At 42.5% G+C, this 18,119-nt stretch overlaps 1 protein-coding gene across 3 annotated transcripts in view; it reads left to right on the top strand.

The window, feature by feature from the left end:
* The window catches only part of ZCCHC4 (zinc finger CCHC-type containing 4), a 42,429-nt gene extending 25,231 nt beyond the window's left edge, over positions 1-17,198 (top strand). For all 3 annotated transcript variants that reach the window (XM_077279949.1, XM_077279950.1, XM_077279951.1), the window contains 5 exons: positions 4,535-4,656; positions 5,875-5,950; positions 8,068-8,119; positions 13,199-13,343; positions 16,952-17,198. In XM_077279949.1, the coding sequence (XP_077136064.1) occupies positions 4,535-4,656; positions 5,875-5,950; positions 8,068-8,119; positions 13,199-13,343; positions 16,952-17,069 (513 nt within the window). In that variant the 3' untranslated portion in view covers positions 17,070-17,198. The remainder of the gene's footprint in view (positions 1-4,534; positions 4,657-5,874; positions 5,951-8,067; positions 8,120-13,198; positions 13,344-16,951) is intronic.
* Positions 17,199-18,119: the final 921 nt, after the last annotated feature.

Here is an 18,119-nt window from a genome sequence, read left to right as displayed (position 1 = left end):
CGTCTTTAGGCCGGGTTCATGGAAAATCATCCATTTTACGTCCAGAAAAAATGATTTATTTTTCCCTTTTATTGTGATCTGTATGCCATCCCTCTGTCCGTTTCTTACATCCGTATGGCGTCCATTGTTTACAATGTAATGATAAAGGTCAGATACAATTTCCTATCTTAATAATTATAACGAATCAGTGCAGAACACATGGTATGAGGATGGTGACCTGTGTGTGGTCCGTCTTTTATGCACCCACTGCCTTATAATGGACAGTCTGATCCAGGACCCTGATCACAGTAGTGCAGGCTGCGGTTCTTTACTTGCAGAGCAAAGCACAGCACGTAAAAACGCTCCTCTTCCCGCGCACTGTCCGCATGCTGTCGGCTTGGCATATAGACGGCGTAAGGACGTGCAATGCGATCACCTGAACAATCCCTTTTACATCTGGTATTTTCATGCTGTCCATATTATAGATACTCCTTAATTAATCCTTGAAATGACAGTCGCAGCATTTCTGCTCCACCCGCAGCTTTTTTACAGCAGTAATCTGGTTTTGCGTGGAAATGGCCAAGTGCAGACATGATATCAAAACTGGTAATTAATAAAAGCATCAAGTGCAGCGATCTCCCCCCAACATGATTCATATCATTTATATAGCACAGTAACAAGATCTTTATAATACTTATGTATATGTCAGTACAGTATTAACCAGTTCAGGGCTGAGACATTTTAAGCCGTTTTTCACCAGGCACTAACGACTCTCTGCCCAATATTCAAATCATTTTAGTTTTTTTTCACTTTTTTGTCACTTTTATTCTTTTTTTCTTATATATTAGGGGAAAATGTAAAGGGAAATGCTTGCTTATTTTTCATTCTTTTTTATTTTTTTTTATTTTTACCACAAATGATTTCCAAGAAAAAATGAAATCTACTGTAATTGTTTTACTGCCCCTATGTGAATACACTGGGGACCAGTATATTGACCCCATTTATAAAGGAATTTCAGACTCCTGCCTGTATAGCAGAGCTGACTGGGTTTCCTGGGACCCAGCAGCTCCTGCACCCTCCTTATACCCAGAGATCACATGACTACTGGGTGCAGAGAAGAAAGTGCTTTCCTAATCTGTGCACACAGTGATCAGGAAGGCAAAAGTGATAATAAATCATTTTTTCTTTCTCTGTGGTGAGTCTGGCTATGTATTTAGGTCAATTGGGATTACCATAATTATTAATATTTGCCAAATGCCAAAATAATGAGAGAGAGAATGTTTTAAGGCATTTTTATTACTTACTGCAAAGTCAAAAGTTTACATACACTAAGATTACTATGCCTTTAAACAATTCTGGACTGCCCATATGATGGTGTCTTGTGTTTGGAAGCTTCTGATAGGTTGTTTGGCAACATCTGAGTTAATTAGAGACACACCTGTGGATGTATTTTAATACACACCTGAAACACACTGCTTCTTTGTGTAGCAGCATAGGAAAGTCTCAAGAAATCAGCCAAGATATCAGGAATAGAATTGTAGACTTGCACAAGTCTGGCTCATCCTTTGGTACAATTTCAAGATACCTGAAGGTGCCTCGTTCATCTGTACAAACAATTATATGCAAGTACAAACAAGATGGAAATGTCCAGCCATCATACCGCTCAGGAAGGAGACGGGTTCTGTGTCCCAGAGATGAACGTGCTTTGGTCCGACATGTGCATATCAACCCAAGGACCAAAGCAAACGACCTTGTGAAGATGATGGAGGAAGCTGGTAAGAATGTGTCAAAATCCACAGTGAAACGAGAACTGTATCAACATGGGCTGAAAGCCACTCTGCCAGGAAGAAGCCATTACTCCAAATGAAACACAAAAAAGCCAGATTACTGTTTGTAAATGCACATAGAAACAAAGACCTTAATTTTTGGAGATGTGTTGTGGTCTGATGAAACTAAAATTTAACTTCTTGGGCAGAATGACCATCGTTACGTTTGGAGGAAAAAGGGAGAATCTTGGAAGCCTGCGAACACCATCCCAACTGTGTAACATGGGGGAGGCAGCATCATGTTGTGGGGTTGTTTTGCTGCAGGAGGGACTGGTGCACTTCACAAAATAGATGTCACCATGAGAAAAGAAGATTATGTGGCAACACTGAAGCAATATCTCAACACATCAGACAGGAAGTTAAATCTTGGGCACAAATGGGTCTTCCAAATGGACAGTGACCCGAAGCACAAAGCATACTGCCAAAATGGTAATAAAGTGGCTTAAGGATAACAAAGTCAATGTTTTGGAGTGGCCATCACAAAGCCCTGATCGCAATCCTATTGAAAGTTTATGGGCAAAGCTGAAAAGGCAGGTGTGAACTAGGCTGCCACGAGAGGTAGTGAGTTATCCTTCCATGGAAGTCTTCAAACAGAGGCTGGACCGACATCTGTCTGGGATGATTTAGTGAATCCTGCTTTGAGCAGGGGGTTGGACCAAATGACCCAGGAGCTTCCTTCTAACTCTACCATTCTATGATTCTAAGGCTTCTTTCACATTTCCTTCGGTACGCGGCCGTCACTAAACGTCGGTGCGATGTACCGACGGATGTTGTGAAAATTCTGTACTACGTGGGCAGCGGACGCAGTGTTTCAACGCGTCCGCTGCCCACTGTATAGTCCCAGGGGGAGGGGGCAGAGTTCCCTTGAACGTTTTTTCGCTACGATGGTCCGCCAAATACTGACGCATTCAGTGCACGACGTATAGAACGTGTGTCCATACGTCGCGATGCTTCGGTAATACAAGTCTATGTGCAAAAAACGCATCCTGCGGGCAACTTTGCAGGATGCGTTTTTTGCACAGAACGACACATTGCGGCGTCTTGCAAAAGACGGAAATGTGAAAGTAGCCTAAGGCGACCTACAAACCTGGATCAGTTACACCAGTTTTGTCAGGAGGAATGGGCCCTTATTCCGACCAACTATTGTGAGAAGCTTGTGGCAGGATATCCCAAACGTTTGACCCAAGTCATTCAGTTTAATGGAAACGGTGCCTAATACTAATGAAATTAATGTAAACTTTTGACTTTGCCGTAAGAAATAAAAATGCCTTAAAACATTCTCTCTCTCATTATTCTGGCATTTGGCAAATATTAATAATTATGGTAATTCTAATGGACCTAAAACGGGAAAGGTTTATTCTGATTTCATATTGAGAAAAACATGCCTATGTGTCTTTTTATATAGTGTATGTCAATTTCTGGTTTCATCTGTATATAGATAGCCAACAGTACACTCCTATATAAGAGATTCAATACTGAGAAACAGAGTCAAATAGTCTGTCTGTAGAAAGTACAAGAATTTTTATTGCATCATAAAACATATTTTTTTTTAACATAGGCCATAATAATTATCAGTATAAAGACAATCAACCCAGGGGGCCCCGAGGAAGCCAGGGATCTACACACAGTCACACAGGGATCTACATGGGTAAGAATAACTCCTGGGATGATGTCATGACACAGCTGTTGGGTGACCCGGGACCAGGGGCTCCTTCCCTGCCTCCCTAACACTAGGGGATGCCCTAGCTCGCTATATTCCCCGGGTTACTTCTGACAGTGAAGATGCTGGGGCCTCCACCCAGCCTTATCTCCTGAGTCAGCCCTCCGTCTGTGTTCTTCCCCCACCCAGGGATGAGGGGCGATACTGTGCACCATAGTGCACTAACCTGACAAGCAAGGCAACACAAACAAGGGTAAACAGAAAACCCCAGGCACACAAAATAGTCACTCCCATAGAACAGAGGTATGCAGCGGGGCGTGGAGGTAGGGAATAAACCAAAACAGAGAAGGTTAGGGAATTACCACACATACAAACCAAGCAACAGTCACAGTTAACTCCTCCAACACTCCTTCTCATATGTACTCCTCTCCCACCATTAACCATGCAGCAAATGCTAGCTCTGACAAGGATTTGCAACAGAGCCCAGATTATAAAGAGGAAAGGAGTGGCTAACTAAGCTCAGCTACGAGCACAGAGATTTCCAACATGGCCGATTAACCCGTTCTGCCAGAAAGAAGAGAAAGGGTAGGAGCAATCAGACGCTACGGTCTTCTGGCTCCACACTATTGCGTTAACCCCGTGACAGTTGATTAGTAGTTAAATGTGTCTTTAAAGGGAATGTCTAAACACACAAATATGCAGGAATGAGAATCTCACCATAATGATCATTATGCTTATTAGCCTTTTGTACTACAGACAGACTATTTGACTGCGTGTCTCAGTATTCAAACAGTAGAAACCCAAGACTGGACAACCCCTTTAATCCACAAAGAACACGGGCATGTGATCAGCCCCATTGTCCATAATGGGTTTGTGTTCTCTGTGGGAGAAGTGTAGATACAACGTGAAGCAGAAACCTCTGATTGGGGGCTTAGGATGGATTCTCACGCTGCTTCTGTGAAGCGGAATGGTTTTATGGGACAATTAAAGAGCGTTCTGCAGCAGCAGGGTGTAAATTCACCAAAATACTGCAGATTACGGTAAATGAATCTTCTCTGTGTCACTTCAGGTGGATTATGACAACCACATGCAGTACAAATACGGGAAGACTGGGAGGAAGCAATCGCCTGTCCGCATTTTTACCAATATTTCCCCGGAAAGTATTGTCCTTCCAGCCAGTGAGGGCTACAGGTAAAGATCGATGTATAGTATGTATGAGGCAAACTGGTCTTGGAGGACTCGTTCAGTCTCAGGAGATCATATTAGCTTTTTTCTAATACTTGCTCACTTGCTTTACATGTCTAGAACTATTTGGGGCTTAAAGGGGTTCAATACTTTAAAACACAAATAATACCCTCCTACCGATCCAACACTGCTCCTACATACTCCAGCATGTGTACCCCGGCTGGTTTACTGGCTTCTTTTTATAGCTGGGGGTATCACATAAGCCACTGATTGGCTGCAGTCATCACATTCTGTATGAGCCGGAGGAGAAACTGTTTCTTTCTGCTCAGATGGAATGTAAAGGCTGCAGCTAATCAGGCTGCTGTTTGCTGCAGCCAATCAAGTAGTGTCTGCTACTGGAGGAAGAAGCCAGGAGACTGGTGGGGGGCACAGTGTGGACTATGGAGGAACAGTGCGGTCCACGCTATGAATATCCTGTTTTGTTTGCTTTTTTATTCACCCGGCCCACTTAAAATGTTTTTTTTAAGTAGTTGTCAACCTCTTCAAATCACTCCTAGCCCATGACGTGCAGCTCTTATTTATTTGTGCTGCCTGCCTCATTGTCATATTGCTTTATATTCAAGTTTATAGTTAAGGCACATTGCGTTATTTTTTTTGTGCATTTTCTGTGTTTTTTCTGTTTGTTTGTTTTTTTCAAAGTGTATTATGCTTTGGATGTGGCTTTTTTGTGTTTCTTTACAGCATTTGAAAAATGCATGCAAAAATGTGATGTTTTGGAAAAAATATGTGAAACAACATTTAGAAGCTCTGTTGAGAAAATGCGGAAAAAAAATTTACATGTTTGATGCAGCTCTAAAGGATATGTAGATTTTTGCAACCATTTATGTGGGACCAATTCATTCAAATTATAAATGAAACAGTCTTCACTTTAATATTTTACAACAAAATTATTTATAACCCAAAAAAAAGGTTTTCTGTTTCCTGCTTGGTGTCTGCAGCTCCTGTTAAGAACTTGCGTTTCCTCTTGTCTCCATAATTGCCGACTGCGACCCCTGAGTGTAGTCGGTTTTTGCAGTCAGGACTTCTTCCACTCTTTCTGCTCTTTGTCATACATTTTCATTTGATACTATATAATATATATTTATTTATTTTTTCATAAATCTATTGACAAAACCAACTTAATTGTAAATATATATTTTTTTCTCGCGTTGTTTGACAATCTAGGTTCTGCGCAGTCTGCAGGAGATACGTGTCTTCTGATAATAAACATTGTGAAATCTGCAATTCGTGCCCCTCAAAGGTAATGGTCTTTATTTTCGGATCTAGAGGTGCGCAGGCATCTGGAGAGGTTCTCCCGTGTTTAAAGGTTGTGACCTCGTGTCATGTCTGAAGATGGTGTAGATCCAGTAATGAAAACGTTTGCAGAACTCTTCTTGCAGTTCTGGAATAGAAGGTTCAGCGCTTGCTGGTGAAAAGCTCTCCTGGTTTTGTGGTGGTTATCACACAGGGGTAAAGCTCTTCTAACCTTACCAGAACTTGCATTTTTCTACATACACAAACCCGCCAATGTTTGAACGGGTAGGGGCCACATTCTAGTGTGTATGGGGCCCCACAACTCTTCTCCGACAGGCGATTTCAGGGTGCTCAGGATCCGACGTATCCTATTCCTGACTGCTGAACCTTTGTGCTCTAAGAGATAGGATGTCTGGCAGTGTCTGTCTCGTAGAGAACACAGGAGCACTCGGCAGAGTGAGCAATCCTCTGTAAATCAGTTCCATTACTCTGAACGGGATTGTTTTGGTGCAAGCACGTGGATTTCTGCAAGTCCACATATAGATGAATGAGTAAATGGAGCGAGAGTCGAGCATGCACACTTCTGGTATATTCAAGATGGAGCTGTGCAGAGCCCCGATCTCCAGGATTGGTGGTGCTATCATCAGTTGGACCCTCAGCGTTCTGTAACCCGTTGATATCAGCAGGTGCAGCCAACATTAGTCTTAAATTGATTGGGAGCCTTAACCCCTTACTGCCATCGGATGTACTATTACGCCGATGTCAGTATCACCCGCTTTGATGTGGGCTCCAGTGGTGAGCCCATCTCAAAGCCGGAACATGTCAGCTGTTTTGAACAGCTGACATGTGCCTGCAATAGGCGCGGGTGGAATCGCGATCCACCCGCGCCTATTAACTGGTTAAATGCCACTGTCAAACTCTGACAGTGGCATTTAACAAGTGCTTCCGGCCATCAGGCTGGAAATACACGCACCGGTGACCCCCCCCCCCCCCGTCACATGATCGGGGGTCATCGGTGCATCGGGTTGACAACCTCTATGGTTGGTGATGCCGGATTGCTGTGAGCACCACCCTGTGGTCGGCGCTCATAGCAATGCTGCAATTCAGCTACATAGAGGCGATCTGAGCATCACCTCTATGTAGCAGAGGCGATCAAGTTGTGGCAGCTTCTAGTCTCCCTTGGAGGCTATTGAAGCAAGCCAAAAGTAAAAAAAATATATATATATTTTTATAATTATTTAAAAAAATATAGTTCAGATTACCCACCCCCCTTTCGCTCCATTCAAAATAGAATAATAAAAATAAAATCAAACCTACACGTATTTGGTATCAGCGCGTTCAGAGTCGCCCGATCTATCAATAAAAAAAAGGATTAACCTGATCGCTAAACGGCGTAGCGAGGAACAAAAATCAAAACGCCAGAATTACGTATTTTTGGTCACTGCGACATTGCTTTAAAGTGCAATAACGGGCGATCAAAAGAACGTATCTGCACAAAAATTGTATCATTAAAAACGTCAGCTCGGCATGCAAAAAAAAAAAAGCCCTCCCCCAACCCAAGATCGCAAAAAATGGACATGCTACAGGTATTGGAAAATGGCGCCATTTTTTTTTTTTTTTTTTAAAGCAAACTTTGGAATTTATCTTTTCACCACTGAGATAAAAAAGAACCTAGACATGTTTGGTGTCTATGAACTCGTAATGTCCTGGAGAATCATAATGACAGGTCAGTTTTAGTATTTAGTGAACCTGGCAAAAAAGCCAAACAAAAAACAAGTGTGGGATTGCACTTTTTTTGCAGTTTCACCGCACTTGACATTTTTTTCCCGTTTTCTGTTACAAGACATGGTAAAACCAATGGTGCCGTTCAAAAGTACATCTCGTCCCGCAAAAAGTAAGCCCTCACCCGGCCATATTCACAGAAAAATAAAAAAGTTATGGCTCTGGGAAAGAGGGGAGCGAAAAACGAAATTGCAAAACCGAAAAAAGCTCCGGGGGTTAAGAGGTTAATCCCTATCCAGGATTTGTGCACTTTACATAAAAAAACTGAATTAAATTCTTCCCTCCAGCTTATAGCAAGAAAATTATACGCGTCCCCATGTAAATGTAATTATTTCCTTATAGGATGGCCGAGCGTGGAAACACTGTCTCCTGTGTAGTAAATGTGTGAAGCCATGTAAGTACCAAGTAGCATTTCCTTCTGTTCATTTGCAAAAAGAAAAGTAAGAAGTAATTGAACTTTATGTTCTGGTTTACACTATTTTTTATTTATTAATTGCTTTCTTATAATCCTTCATATATGTTGTCATCTAGATAGAGGGATTGGGTGCAACCTGGAATTAGGCCCAAGGAACCATATGCAAATATATCCCGTCAGATACAAAACCTATAAATAATTTTCATGAGATGGCACAGCTTATTAACATACATGGGCACAGCCCTTACACATATAAATAGAGTGGCCTCCAGTCGGATTCACTATTCTGTGGTTATATTACTTTGTCAGCAAACCGTGCTTCTACAGCGTGTTATAGCTCGCCAGACATCGGGATGGTTCCTGATATTAATAAGGGCCCAGGAGTAGGGCATCCCAGGAGAAGGGCGTCCCAGGAGTAAGGCGCCCCAGGAGTAAGGCGCCCCAGGAGTAGGGCGTCCCAGGAGTAGGGCGTCCCAGGAGTAGGGCGTCCCAGGAGTAGGGCGCCCCAGGAGTAGGGCGCCCCAGGAGTAGGGCGCCCCAGGAGTAGGGCGCCCCAGGAGTAGGGCGCCCCAGGAGTAGGGCGCCCCAGGAGTAGGGCGCCCCAGGAGTAGGGCGCCCCAGGAGTAGGGCGCCCCAGGAGTAGGGCGCCCCAGGAGTAGGGCGTCCCAGGAGTAGGGCGTCCCAGGAGTAGGGCGCCCCAGGAGTAGGGCGCCCCAGGAGTAGGGCGTCCCAGGAGTAGGGCGACCCATCAAGAAGATCCCTGTAGCTAAAAATGAAAGTCACAAAGTGTTTTATTTGTGCTCTCTTCCCCTTCCATCCACTAAGGATTTGCCTCCATGCTGTAATCCCTGATCTTAAAGAAAGCAGTCGGGTGCTAGGAAGACAAAGTGTGTGTCTTCCCTGCGTTTTACATAGTTACATAGTTATTAAGGTTGAAGGAAGACTGTAAGTCCATCTAGTTCAACCCATAGCCTAACCTAACATGCCCTAACATGTTGATCCAGGGGAAGGCAAAAAAAACCCATGTGGCAAAGAGTAACTCCACCATGGGGAAAAAAATTCCTTCCCGACCCCACATACGGCAATCAGACTAGTTCCCTGGATGAACGCCTTATCAAGGAATCTAATATATATACCCTGTAATATTATACTTTTACAGAAAGGTATCCAGTCCCCTCTTAAATTGAAGCAATGAGTCACTCATTACAACATCATACGGCAGAGAGTTCCATAGTCTCACTGCTCTTACAGTAAAGAATCCGCGTCTGTTATTATGCTTAAACCTTCTTTCCTCCAGACGTAGAGGATGCCCCCTTGTCCCTGTCTCAGGTCTATGATTAAAAAGATCATCAGAAAGGTCTTTGTACTGTCCCCTCATATATTTATACATTAAAATAAGATCACCCCTTAGTCTTCGTTTTTCCAAACTAAATAGCCCCAAGTGTAATAACTTATCTTGGTATTGCAGACCCCCCAGTCCTCTAATAACCTTGGTCGCTCTTCTCTGCACCCGCTCCAGTTCAGCTATGTCTTTCTTATACACCGGAGACCAGAACTGTGCACAGTATTCTAAGTGTGGTCGAACTAGTGACTTGTATAGAGGTAGAATTATGTTCTCCTCATGAGCATCTATGCCTCTTTTAATACATCCCATTATTTTATTTGCCTTTGTAGCAGCTGCCTGACACTGGCCACTGAATATGAGTTTGTCATCCACCCATACACCCAGGTCTTTTTCATTGACGGTTTTGCCCAGAGTTTTAGAATTAAGCACATAGTTATACATCTTATTACTTCTACCCAAGTGCATGACCTTACATTTATCCCCATTAAAGCTCATTTGCCATTTATCAGCCCAAGCTTCTAGTTTACATAAATCATCCTGTAATATAAAATTGTCCTCCCCTGTATTGATTACCCTGCAGAGTTTAGTGTCATCTGCAAATATTGAAATTCTACTCTGAATGCCCCCTACAAGGTCATTAATAAATATGTTAAAAAGAAGAGGGCCCAATACTGACCCCTGTGGTACCCCACTGCTAACCGTGACCCAGTCCGAGTGTGCTCCATTAATAACCACCCTTTGTTTCCTATCCCTGAGCCAGCTCTCAACCCACTTACACATATTTTCCCCTATCCCCATTACTCTCATTTTATGTAACAACCTTTTGTGTGGCACCGTATCAAAAGCTTTGGAAAAGCTTGTTACACCGGATACTGTATACTATCACTCCTGCTACTAAATGATTTTTTTGTATGTTGTAAATTGTTGGCAATAAGGATCCAGTAAGATAGTAATGTTCGTCGTACCTGCATTTCACTGCATAAAATACTGTACACTATCATCACCATTAAGGATTTGCCTCCATGGCATGAATCCTGGGTAAAAAGAAAGCAGTTGGATGTTAGGAACACAGTGTGTGTCTTCCCTGCACTTTCATATCTTTAGAATAGTGTATACTATTCACCCGTTACTGAAGAAAAATAGGCCTCCATACTGTAAAGCAGTCAGATGCTGGGAGGACAAAGTGTGTGTCTTCCCTTCGTTTTTTTTTATATTGAAGACTATATGCTAACACCCACCATTAAGCGATTTGTTTCCATGCTATAAATCAGTAGCTAAATGAAGGAGTCGAAGGATAGTAAGACGTGTGTGTCTTCCATGCATTTGTCTGCATAGCAAGGGTTCACAAACTTTCTTACCTTGTGCTCCCCATTCAGCTCTCACAGGTGGCTATGAGCCATATGTTGTGCCCCTCTGAAGGTTATAAAGTCCCATGTGCCCTCTTATAAATTAATGATAGCTCGATTTGCCTCCTTAAAAAGTAATAGCGCCCTCTTGTAAGGTAATAGTGACCAAAGCCCCCCCTCATGAAGTAATAATACCCTGAGTGCCCCCTTATATAGTAAAAATGTCCCCTATGTATGCTGGTATCATGGAGAGTGATATTCACCTGAGCAGACAGCCACGATCCACTGGTTGGGACCCCGGCTCTATAGCATTACTGTACTGTACATTACCCGCTTTTGTCTCCCAGACCTGTCCGATCTCCATTTATTGGTTCACAAGGAATTTCCATACAAATATGCGTTCCATCAGAATGCAGACGGCTTGTATGTGTTTGAGAGCACTTCATCGTGATTGTCATTTATTCAAGTTTGCAAATATTTGAGAACTTTTCACCAAAACTGTACAAGGGTTTAATTTGGAGCATGAAAACTGTTCTTTTGAAATCATGTCTGTGTATGTAAGTTTGGGCACTCCTGGTCAAAATTCCTGTTGTTGTGAACAGTTAAGCAAGTTGAAGATTAAATGATCTCCAAAAAACCTAAAGTTAAAGATGACACACTTCCTTCATATTTTAGGCAAAAAAAAATATATATATTTACTGTTTTTGTATACAATATATATATTTTTCATCTTTTACATTTTAAAAAGGAAAATGTGCCAATGCAAAAGTTTGGGCACCCTTGTTGATTTCTGTGCTCGGATAACTTTGAACAAGGCTTCGGACCTTCTTTAGCCATTTTAGGGTTATGGCGTGTTCACTATCATCATTAGGAAAGGCCAGGTGATGCACATTTCCCAGCTTTATAAAACCCAGCCGCCTCTAACCTTGTGCCAAAAAACAGCAGAGAGCTGCTCATAGGATTACTAGAGAGGCAAATCTGAATCCCTGCTTGACTGTAAAGGACCTTCAGAAAGATTTGGCAGACTGGAATTGGTTACATAGTTCTACTGTTTAGAAGCATCTGTACAAATATGGCCTTCATAGAAGAGTCATCAGAAGAAAACCTATTCTGCGCCCTCACCATAAAATTGAACATCAGACGTATACAAAAGAACATCTAAACAAGCCGGATGCATTTTGGAAACAAGTAATGTGGACAGGGGAAGTTAAAATAGAACTCTTTGGCCACAATGAGCATGTATGTTTGGAAAAAAAAGGTCAGAGAATGTCAAAAAAGGAACATTCTGCCAACCAGTAAGCATGGGGGTGGATCAATCCTACTTTGGGGTTGTGTTGCAGCCAATGACACGGGGAACATTTCACAGGTAGAGGGAAGAATGGATTCAATGACATTTCAACAAATTCTTGATGCAAACATAACACCATCTGTAAAAAAGCTGAAGTTGAAAAGAGGATGGCTTCTACAAATGGATAATGATCCTAAACACGTCAAAATCCACAATAGACTACCTCAAAAGGTGCAATCTGAAGGGTTTACAATGACCCTCACAGTCCCTTGATCAGAACATCATTGAAAATCTGGCTAGACCTCAAAATAGCAGTGCATGCAATACCACCGAGGAATCTCACAGAACTGGAGGATTTTTCCAAAAAAGAGTGGATTAAAATTAGTGATGAGCGAATATACTCGTTACTCGAAAATTCCCGAGCACGCTCGGGGGTCCTCCGAGTATTTTTTAGTGCTTGGAGATTTAGTTTTCATCGCCTCAGCTGAATGATTTACAGCTTTTAGCCAGCATAAGTACATGTGGGGGTTGCCTGGTTGCTAGGGAATCCCCACATGTAATCAAGCTGTCTAATAGCTGTAAATCATTCAGCTGCGGCGAAAAAAACGAAATCTCCGAGCACTAAAAAAAACTCGGAAGACCCCGAGCGTGCTAGAGAAATCTCGAGTAACGAGTATATTCACTCATCACTATTAAAATCTCTCAAACAAGAATTAAAGGCTTGAAGAAGAATTTGTCTGGCTGCAAAAGTGACTACAAGCTGTGATACTTTCTAAAGTGATGCTGCTAGGTACTAACCATGCAGGATGTATGTATGTATGTATGTATATATATATATATATATATATATATATATATATATATATATATATATATATATATATATATATATATATATATATATATATATACAAAAGAGATGTCATTTATAGCTTGAAACCTTAAAGGATATTTCATCTTCAACTTGCTTAATTGTTCACTGCAAGAGTAATTTTAATCAGGGGTGCCAAAACTTTTACTTGCCACTATATGTAAATAAATCAGAGCATCTATAATTTGCTGATGGCTTTATTTCACAGCTTGGATTCATTGTTCTTCTTGTGACCGTTGTGCTCTTGAAAACCATTCCTGCGGCCGTGCTGTGGAAGGCTGCTTTCAGTGTGGAGACAAAGGCCACAAACGCAACAGCTGTCCTCGCCGTCATGTCACTGGGGTCCACAAAAAGTGAGTTATAATACCAATAAATAAAAGGGGTTGTCCAGGTTTGGCCTGTGTGCATTTTTGCTACTAGGCAGCCAACCCCTCTAATATTTGGGCGAGTGGGTGGTTGCTCTCATCAGATTCTGAGGAAATAGTAGAAGTGGGAACTTGGGAGAGTTGATTAGTGAAGTGAGGTGATAAGATGAGATGAGTTTTTAAAAATGTGGGGGCTAGGTATTAATCAGAGCTTCTGGGGGTAGTGCATTCCAGAAAACTGGCGCAGCACGAGAAAAGTCTTGGAGGCAGAAGTGGGAGTTTTCGATTATTGAGGATATTGGTTTTAAAATAAAATGAAAATAAGAAACTTTGTAATATATCTTATCAGAGAAATCTGCTTCTTCCTCCTCCTGGACTAAGTATTCATTCTTAATTCATGGGTAAAATATTGAATTCAGCAGATTTTCTCATTACGGAGATAGGGTAGGACAATTCTCTGGAAGGAGGAGCTGGAGGCCGACACAGACATTCTGCTGCAGGTTCTGAGACCATTACAGTTCTCCATAGAAGTTTATAAGCACCAACTGCCACCTCCTATCTTTGTATTGAAAAAATCTGAATAGAGATTTTACCCTTTAATTGAGAATTTTGAGAATAAAAGAAAGTTCAGTCAAGGAGGAGAAAGAAGCAGAAAACTCTAAGATATATTACAAAGCTTCTCATTTTCTCATGTACTATTGAAATATGGAAAAAATATATATATATATTACCGGTGGTTACTCTTTAAAAATGTTGTCTATATTTTACGGTATATTACGTAAATAGTAAAACCACTTGTCGGGGGCTGTGATATGTTAGCCGGCAAGTGAGCAATCACTTCTTTAGGCTGATGTGTTGTAAGCAGGATTAATGGGCAAGATTAAACATGGGAGGGATTTTGTCAAGGGCCAAGTGATGGTTGAAGGACTTGCTCAATCCGTCTCCAAAAGCAGGCACTGCACTGTTTAGTACCTACCACAAGTGGTCTAAAGAAGGACAGCCGGTGACCCTGTGACAGTTATAGATGTCGAATCCATGCAGACCCCAGCTTGTAACTTTACAGGGCTTAGAGAATCTTCCATCTTCATGCCAGATAACAGAGGAGGCAAGAGGGACCTACCCAGTATTAGGCAGATAGTTGTAGGGCGCAGTCAGACGGCCGGATAATGGACGACAATCAAATCACAGTGTACAGACTGGTCGGCGGCTCACCTGACCTGAGCGTGACAGCTGCATAGAAATACAGGTGCTTCTCACAAAATTAGAATATCATCAAAAAGTTAATTTATTTCAGTTCTTCAATACAAAAATTGGAAATCATTTATTATATGGAGTCATTACAAACAGAGTGATCTATTTCAAGTGTTTATTTCTGTTAATGTTGATGATTATGGCTTACAGCCAATGAAAAGCCAAAAGTCATTATCTCAGTAAATTAGAATACTTTATAACACCAGCTTGAAAAATAATTTTAAAATCTGAAATGTTGGCCTACTGATATGTATGTTCCGTAAATGCACTCAATACTTGGTCGGGACTCCTTTTGCATCAATTACTGCATCAATGCGGCGTGGCATGGAGGTGATCAGCCTGTGGCACTGCTGAGGTGTTATGGAAGCCCAGGTTGCTTTGATAGCAGTTTCCAGCTCGTCTGCACTGTTTGGTCAGGTGTCTCTCATCTTCCTCTTGACAATACTTTATAGATTCTCTATGGGGTTAAGGTCAGGCCAGTTTGCTGGCCAATCAAGCACAGTGATACTGTTGTTTATAAACCAGGTATTGGTACTTTTGGCAGTGTGGACAGGTGACATGTCCTGCTGGGGAATGAAATTTCCATCTCCAAAAAGCTTGTCGGCAGAGGGAAGCATGAAGTGCTCTAAAATTTCCTGGTAGACGGCTGTGCTGACTTTGGTCTTGATCAAACACAGTGGACCTGCACCAGCAGATGACATGGCTCCCCAAACCATCACTGATTGTGGAGACTTCACACTAGACCTTCACACTAGAGTTTGGATTGTGACCTCTCCACTCTTCCTCCAGACTCTGGGACCTTGATTTCCAAATAAAACGCAAAATTTACTTTCATCTGATAACACCTTGGACCACTGAGCAACAGTCCAGTTCTTTTTCTCCTTGGCCCAAGTAAGACGCTTCTGGCGTTGTCTGTTGGTCATGAGTGGCTTCACACAAGGAGTGTGACACTTGTAGCCCATGTCCTGGATACGTCTGTGTGTGTGTAGTGGCTCTTGCGGCAATGACTCCAGCAGCAGTCCACTCCTTGTGAATCTCCCCCAAATTTGTGAACGGTCAGCAGTCTTCCCTATTATTGTGGAGCCTACTGAAACAGACTAAAGGCCCCGTCTCACATAGCGATTTACCAACGATCACGACCAGCGATACGACCTGGCCGTGATCGTTGGTAAGTCGCTGTGTGGTCGCTGGGGAGCTGTCACACAGACAGCTCTCTCCAGCGACCAACGATCAGGGGAACGACTTCGGCATCGTTTAAACTGTCTTCAACGATGCCGAAGTCCCCCTGCAGCACCCGGGTAACCAGGGTAAACATCGGGTTACTAAGCGCAGGGCCGCGCTTAGTAACCCGATGTTTACCCTGGTTACCAGCGTAAATGTAAAAAAAAAAAAACAGTACATACTCACCATCTGATGTCCATCAGGTCCCTTGCCGTCTGCTTCCTGCTCTGACTGAGCCGCCGTACAGTGAGAGCAGAGTGCAGCGGTGACGTCACTGCTGTGCTCTCACTTTACGGCGGCAGTCAGAGCAGGAAGCAGACGGCAAGGGACCTGACGGACATCAGATGGTGAGTATGTACTGTTTTTTTTTTTTTTACATTTACGCTGGTAACCAGGGTAAACATCGGGTTACTAAGCGCGGCCCTGCGCTTAGTAACCCGATGTTTACCCTGGTTACCAGTGAAGACATCGCTGGATCGGTGTCACACACACCGATTCAGCGATGTCAGCGGGGCCTCAACGACCAAAAAAAGGTCCAGGCCATTCCGACACGACCAGCGATCTCGCAGCAGGGGCCTGATCGCTGGTACGTGTCACACATAGCGAGATCGCTACTGAGGTCGCTGTTGCGTCACAAAACTTGTGACTCAGCAGCGATCTCGCTAGCGATCTCGCTATGTGAGACGGGGCCTTAAGGGACCATTTTAAATATTTAGGAAGCCTTTGCAGGTGTTCTTTGTTAATCTAATTTACGGAGATAATGACATGGCTTTTCATTGGCTGTAAGCCATAATCATCAACATTAACAGAAATAAACACTTGAAATAGATCACTCTGTTTGTAATGACTCTCTATAATGAGTTTTCACTTTTTGTATTGAAGAACTGAAATAAATTAACTTTTTGACGATATTCTAATTTAGTGAGAAGCACTTGTACATGCTGTCACTCTCGTGTCAGGAGAGCCGCCGGCCAGTCTGAGCACTGCGGGGTGATCGTCGTCTGTGTTATACGGCCGTCTGACTGTGCCCTTAATGTTATGGCTGCTCAGTAGAGAGCATTGTGTGTGTCCTCACAGTGTTGGATATACAAAAATTCTAATAAAATTCTGTCATTTTCTATCAGACAGCAAAATCAGAGCAAAAGAAATCTAAAAATAAAAGGAAAGAAAGCGTCACAAACTCCTGCAAGCTGGAAGAATAAAAAGAGACAAAAGAAGAAGAAGAAGAAACCTGCGTCCTGAGTGCAATATGTTCTCTTACTTAACATCAGTCCCAGTCTGTCCTTATTTAGGACTTTCTGTTCCTTTTGTTCCTTTTGTGTTTGCACATTTTTACTTCTGATTTTGTAACTAATAAACCCTCTCCCCGCTCTTCTGTCCTGTGACTCAGAACGTGAAACGTGTATGACTTTATGCACATGGGTTTAGCACAGCTCTGACAGGGTACTGCTTAATGACAAGTAGTGAAGTCACATATTCAGCTGAGTGTGGTCCTATTCTGCCAACATGTGAGAAGAAGCTCTACGGACCATGACTGGTTCATGTGAAGAAATGCCAGATAGTACTCTGCGAGGGAACAGTCATTAGAAGCAGGAATAATCTGTGTGCCTTAGGATATGAGCAACTTTGACAAAGACTAAATTGTGACAACTAAGGCTACTTTTACACTTGCCGTGTTTTTTGCGGGCCGTATCACCGCAATTTTCATAGCCCGCCGCAATACCGGACCGCAAAAAACTTGCAGATCGCTGTTTTTTAGGTTTCCAATACTATGGAAATAGTATTGGGAAAAAAAAACGGTGTTCCGCAAAACCGGAGATCACGGTGCACCGCAAAAAACAAACTTCTGTTGTTTTTGCGGCCCCATTGATTTTCAATGGGGGCCGTGTCCATAAGCCGTGAAAAAGTTCGATCTTTTTTCACGGCCATACGGCGCACTGTGAAATTTAGGTTTGTTTTTGGGGCCTCATAGAAATCTATTGGGGGCCGCAAAACAACGGTATGTGTAAAAGAAGCCTAAATGACTGGGTCAGAAATCCTCCATAGCATCAGATCTTGTGTGATGTTCCTGTTATGTATTGGTTGTACCTGCCGAGGAGGGACAACTGATGAACGGGTAACCCGGTCATGTACAGTACAGACCAAAAGTTTGGACACACCTTCTCATTTAAAGATTTTTCTGTATTTTCATGACTACGAAAATTGTACATTCACACTGAAGGCATCAAAACTATGAATTAACATGTGGAATTATATACTTAACAAAAAAGTGTGAAACAACTGAAAATATGT

Source organism: Ranitomeya variabilis, chromosome 1, assembly GCF_051348905.1.
Source record: "Ranitomeya variabilis isolate aRanVar5 chromosome 1, aRanVar5.hap1, whole genome shotgun sequence".
NCBI lineage: Eukaryota > Metazoa > Chordata > Amphibia > Anura > Dendrobatidae > Ranitomeya > Ranitomeya variabilis.
Note: the sequence above shows the minus strand (reverse complement) of the source record. Positions and strands in the feature narration are given on the sequence as shown.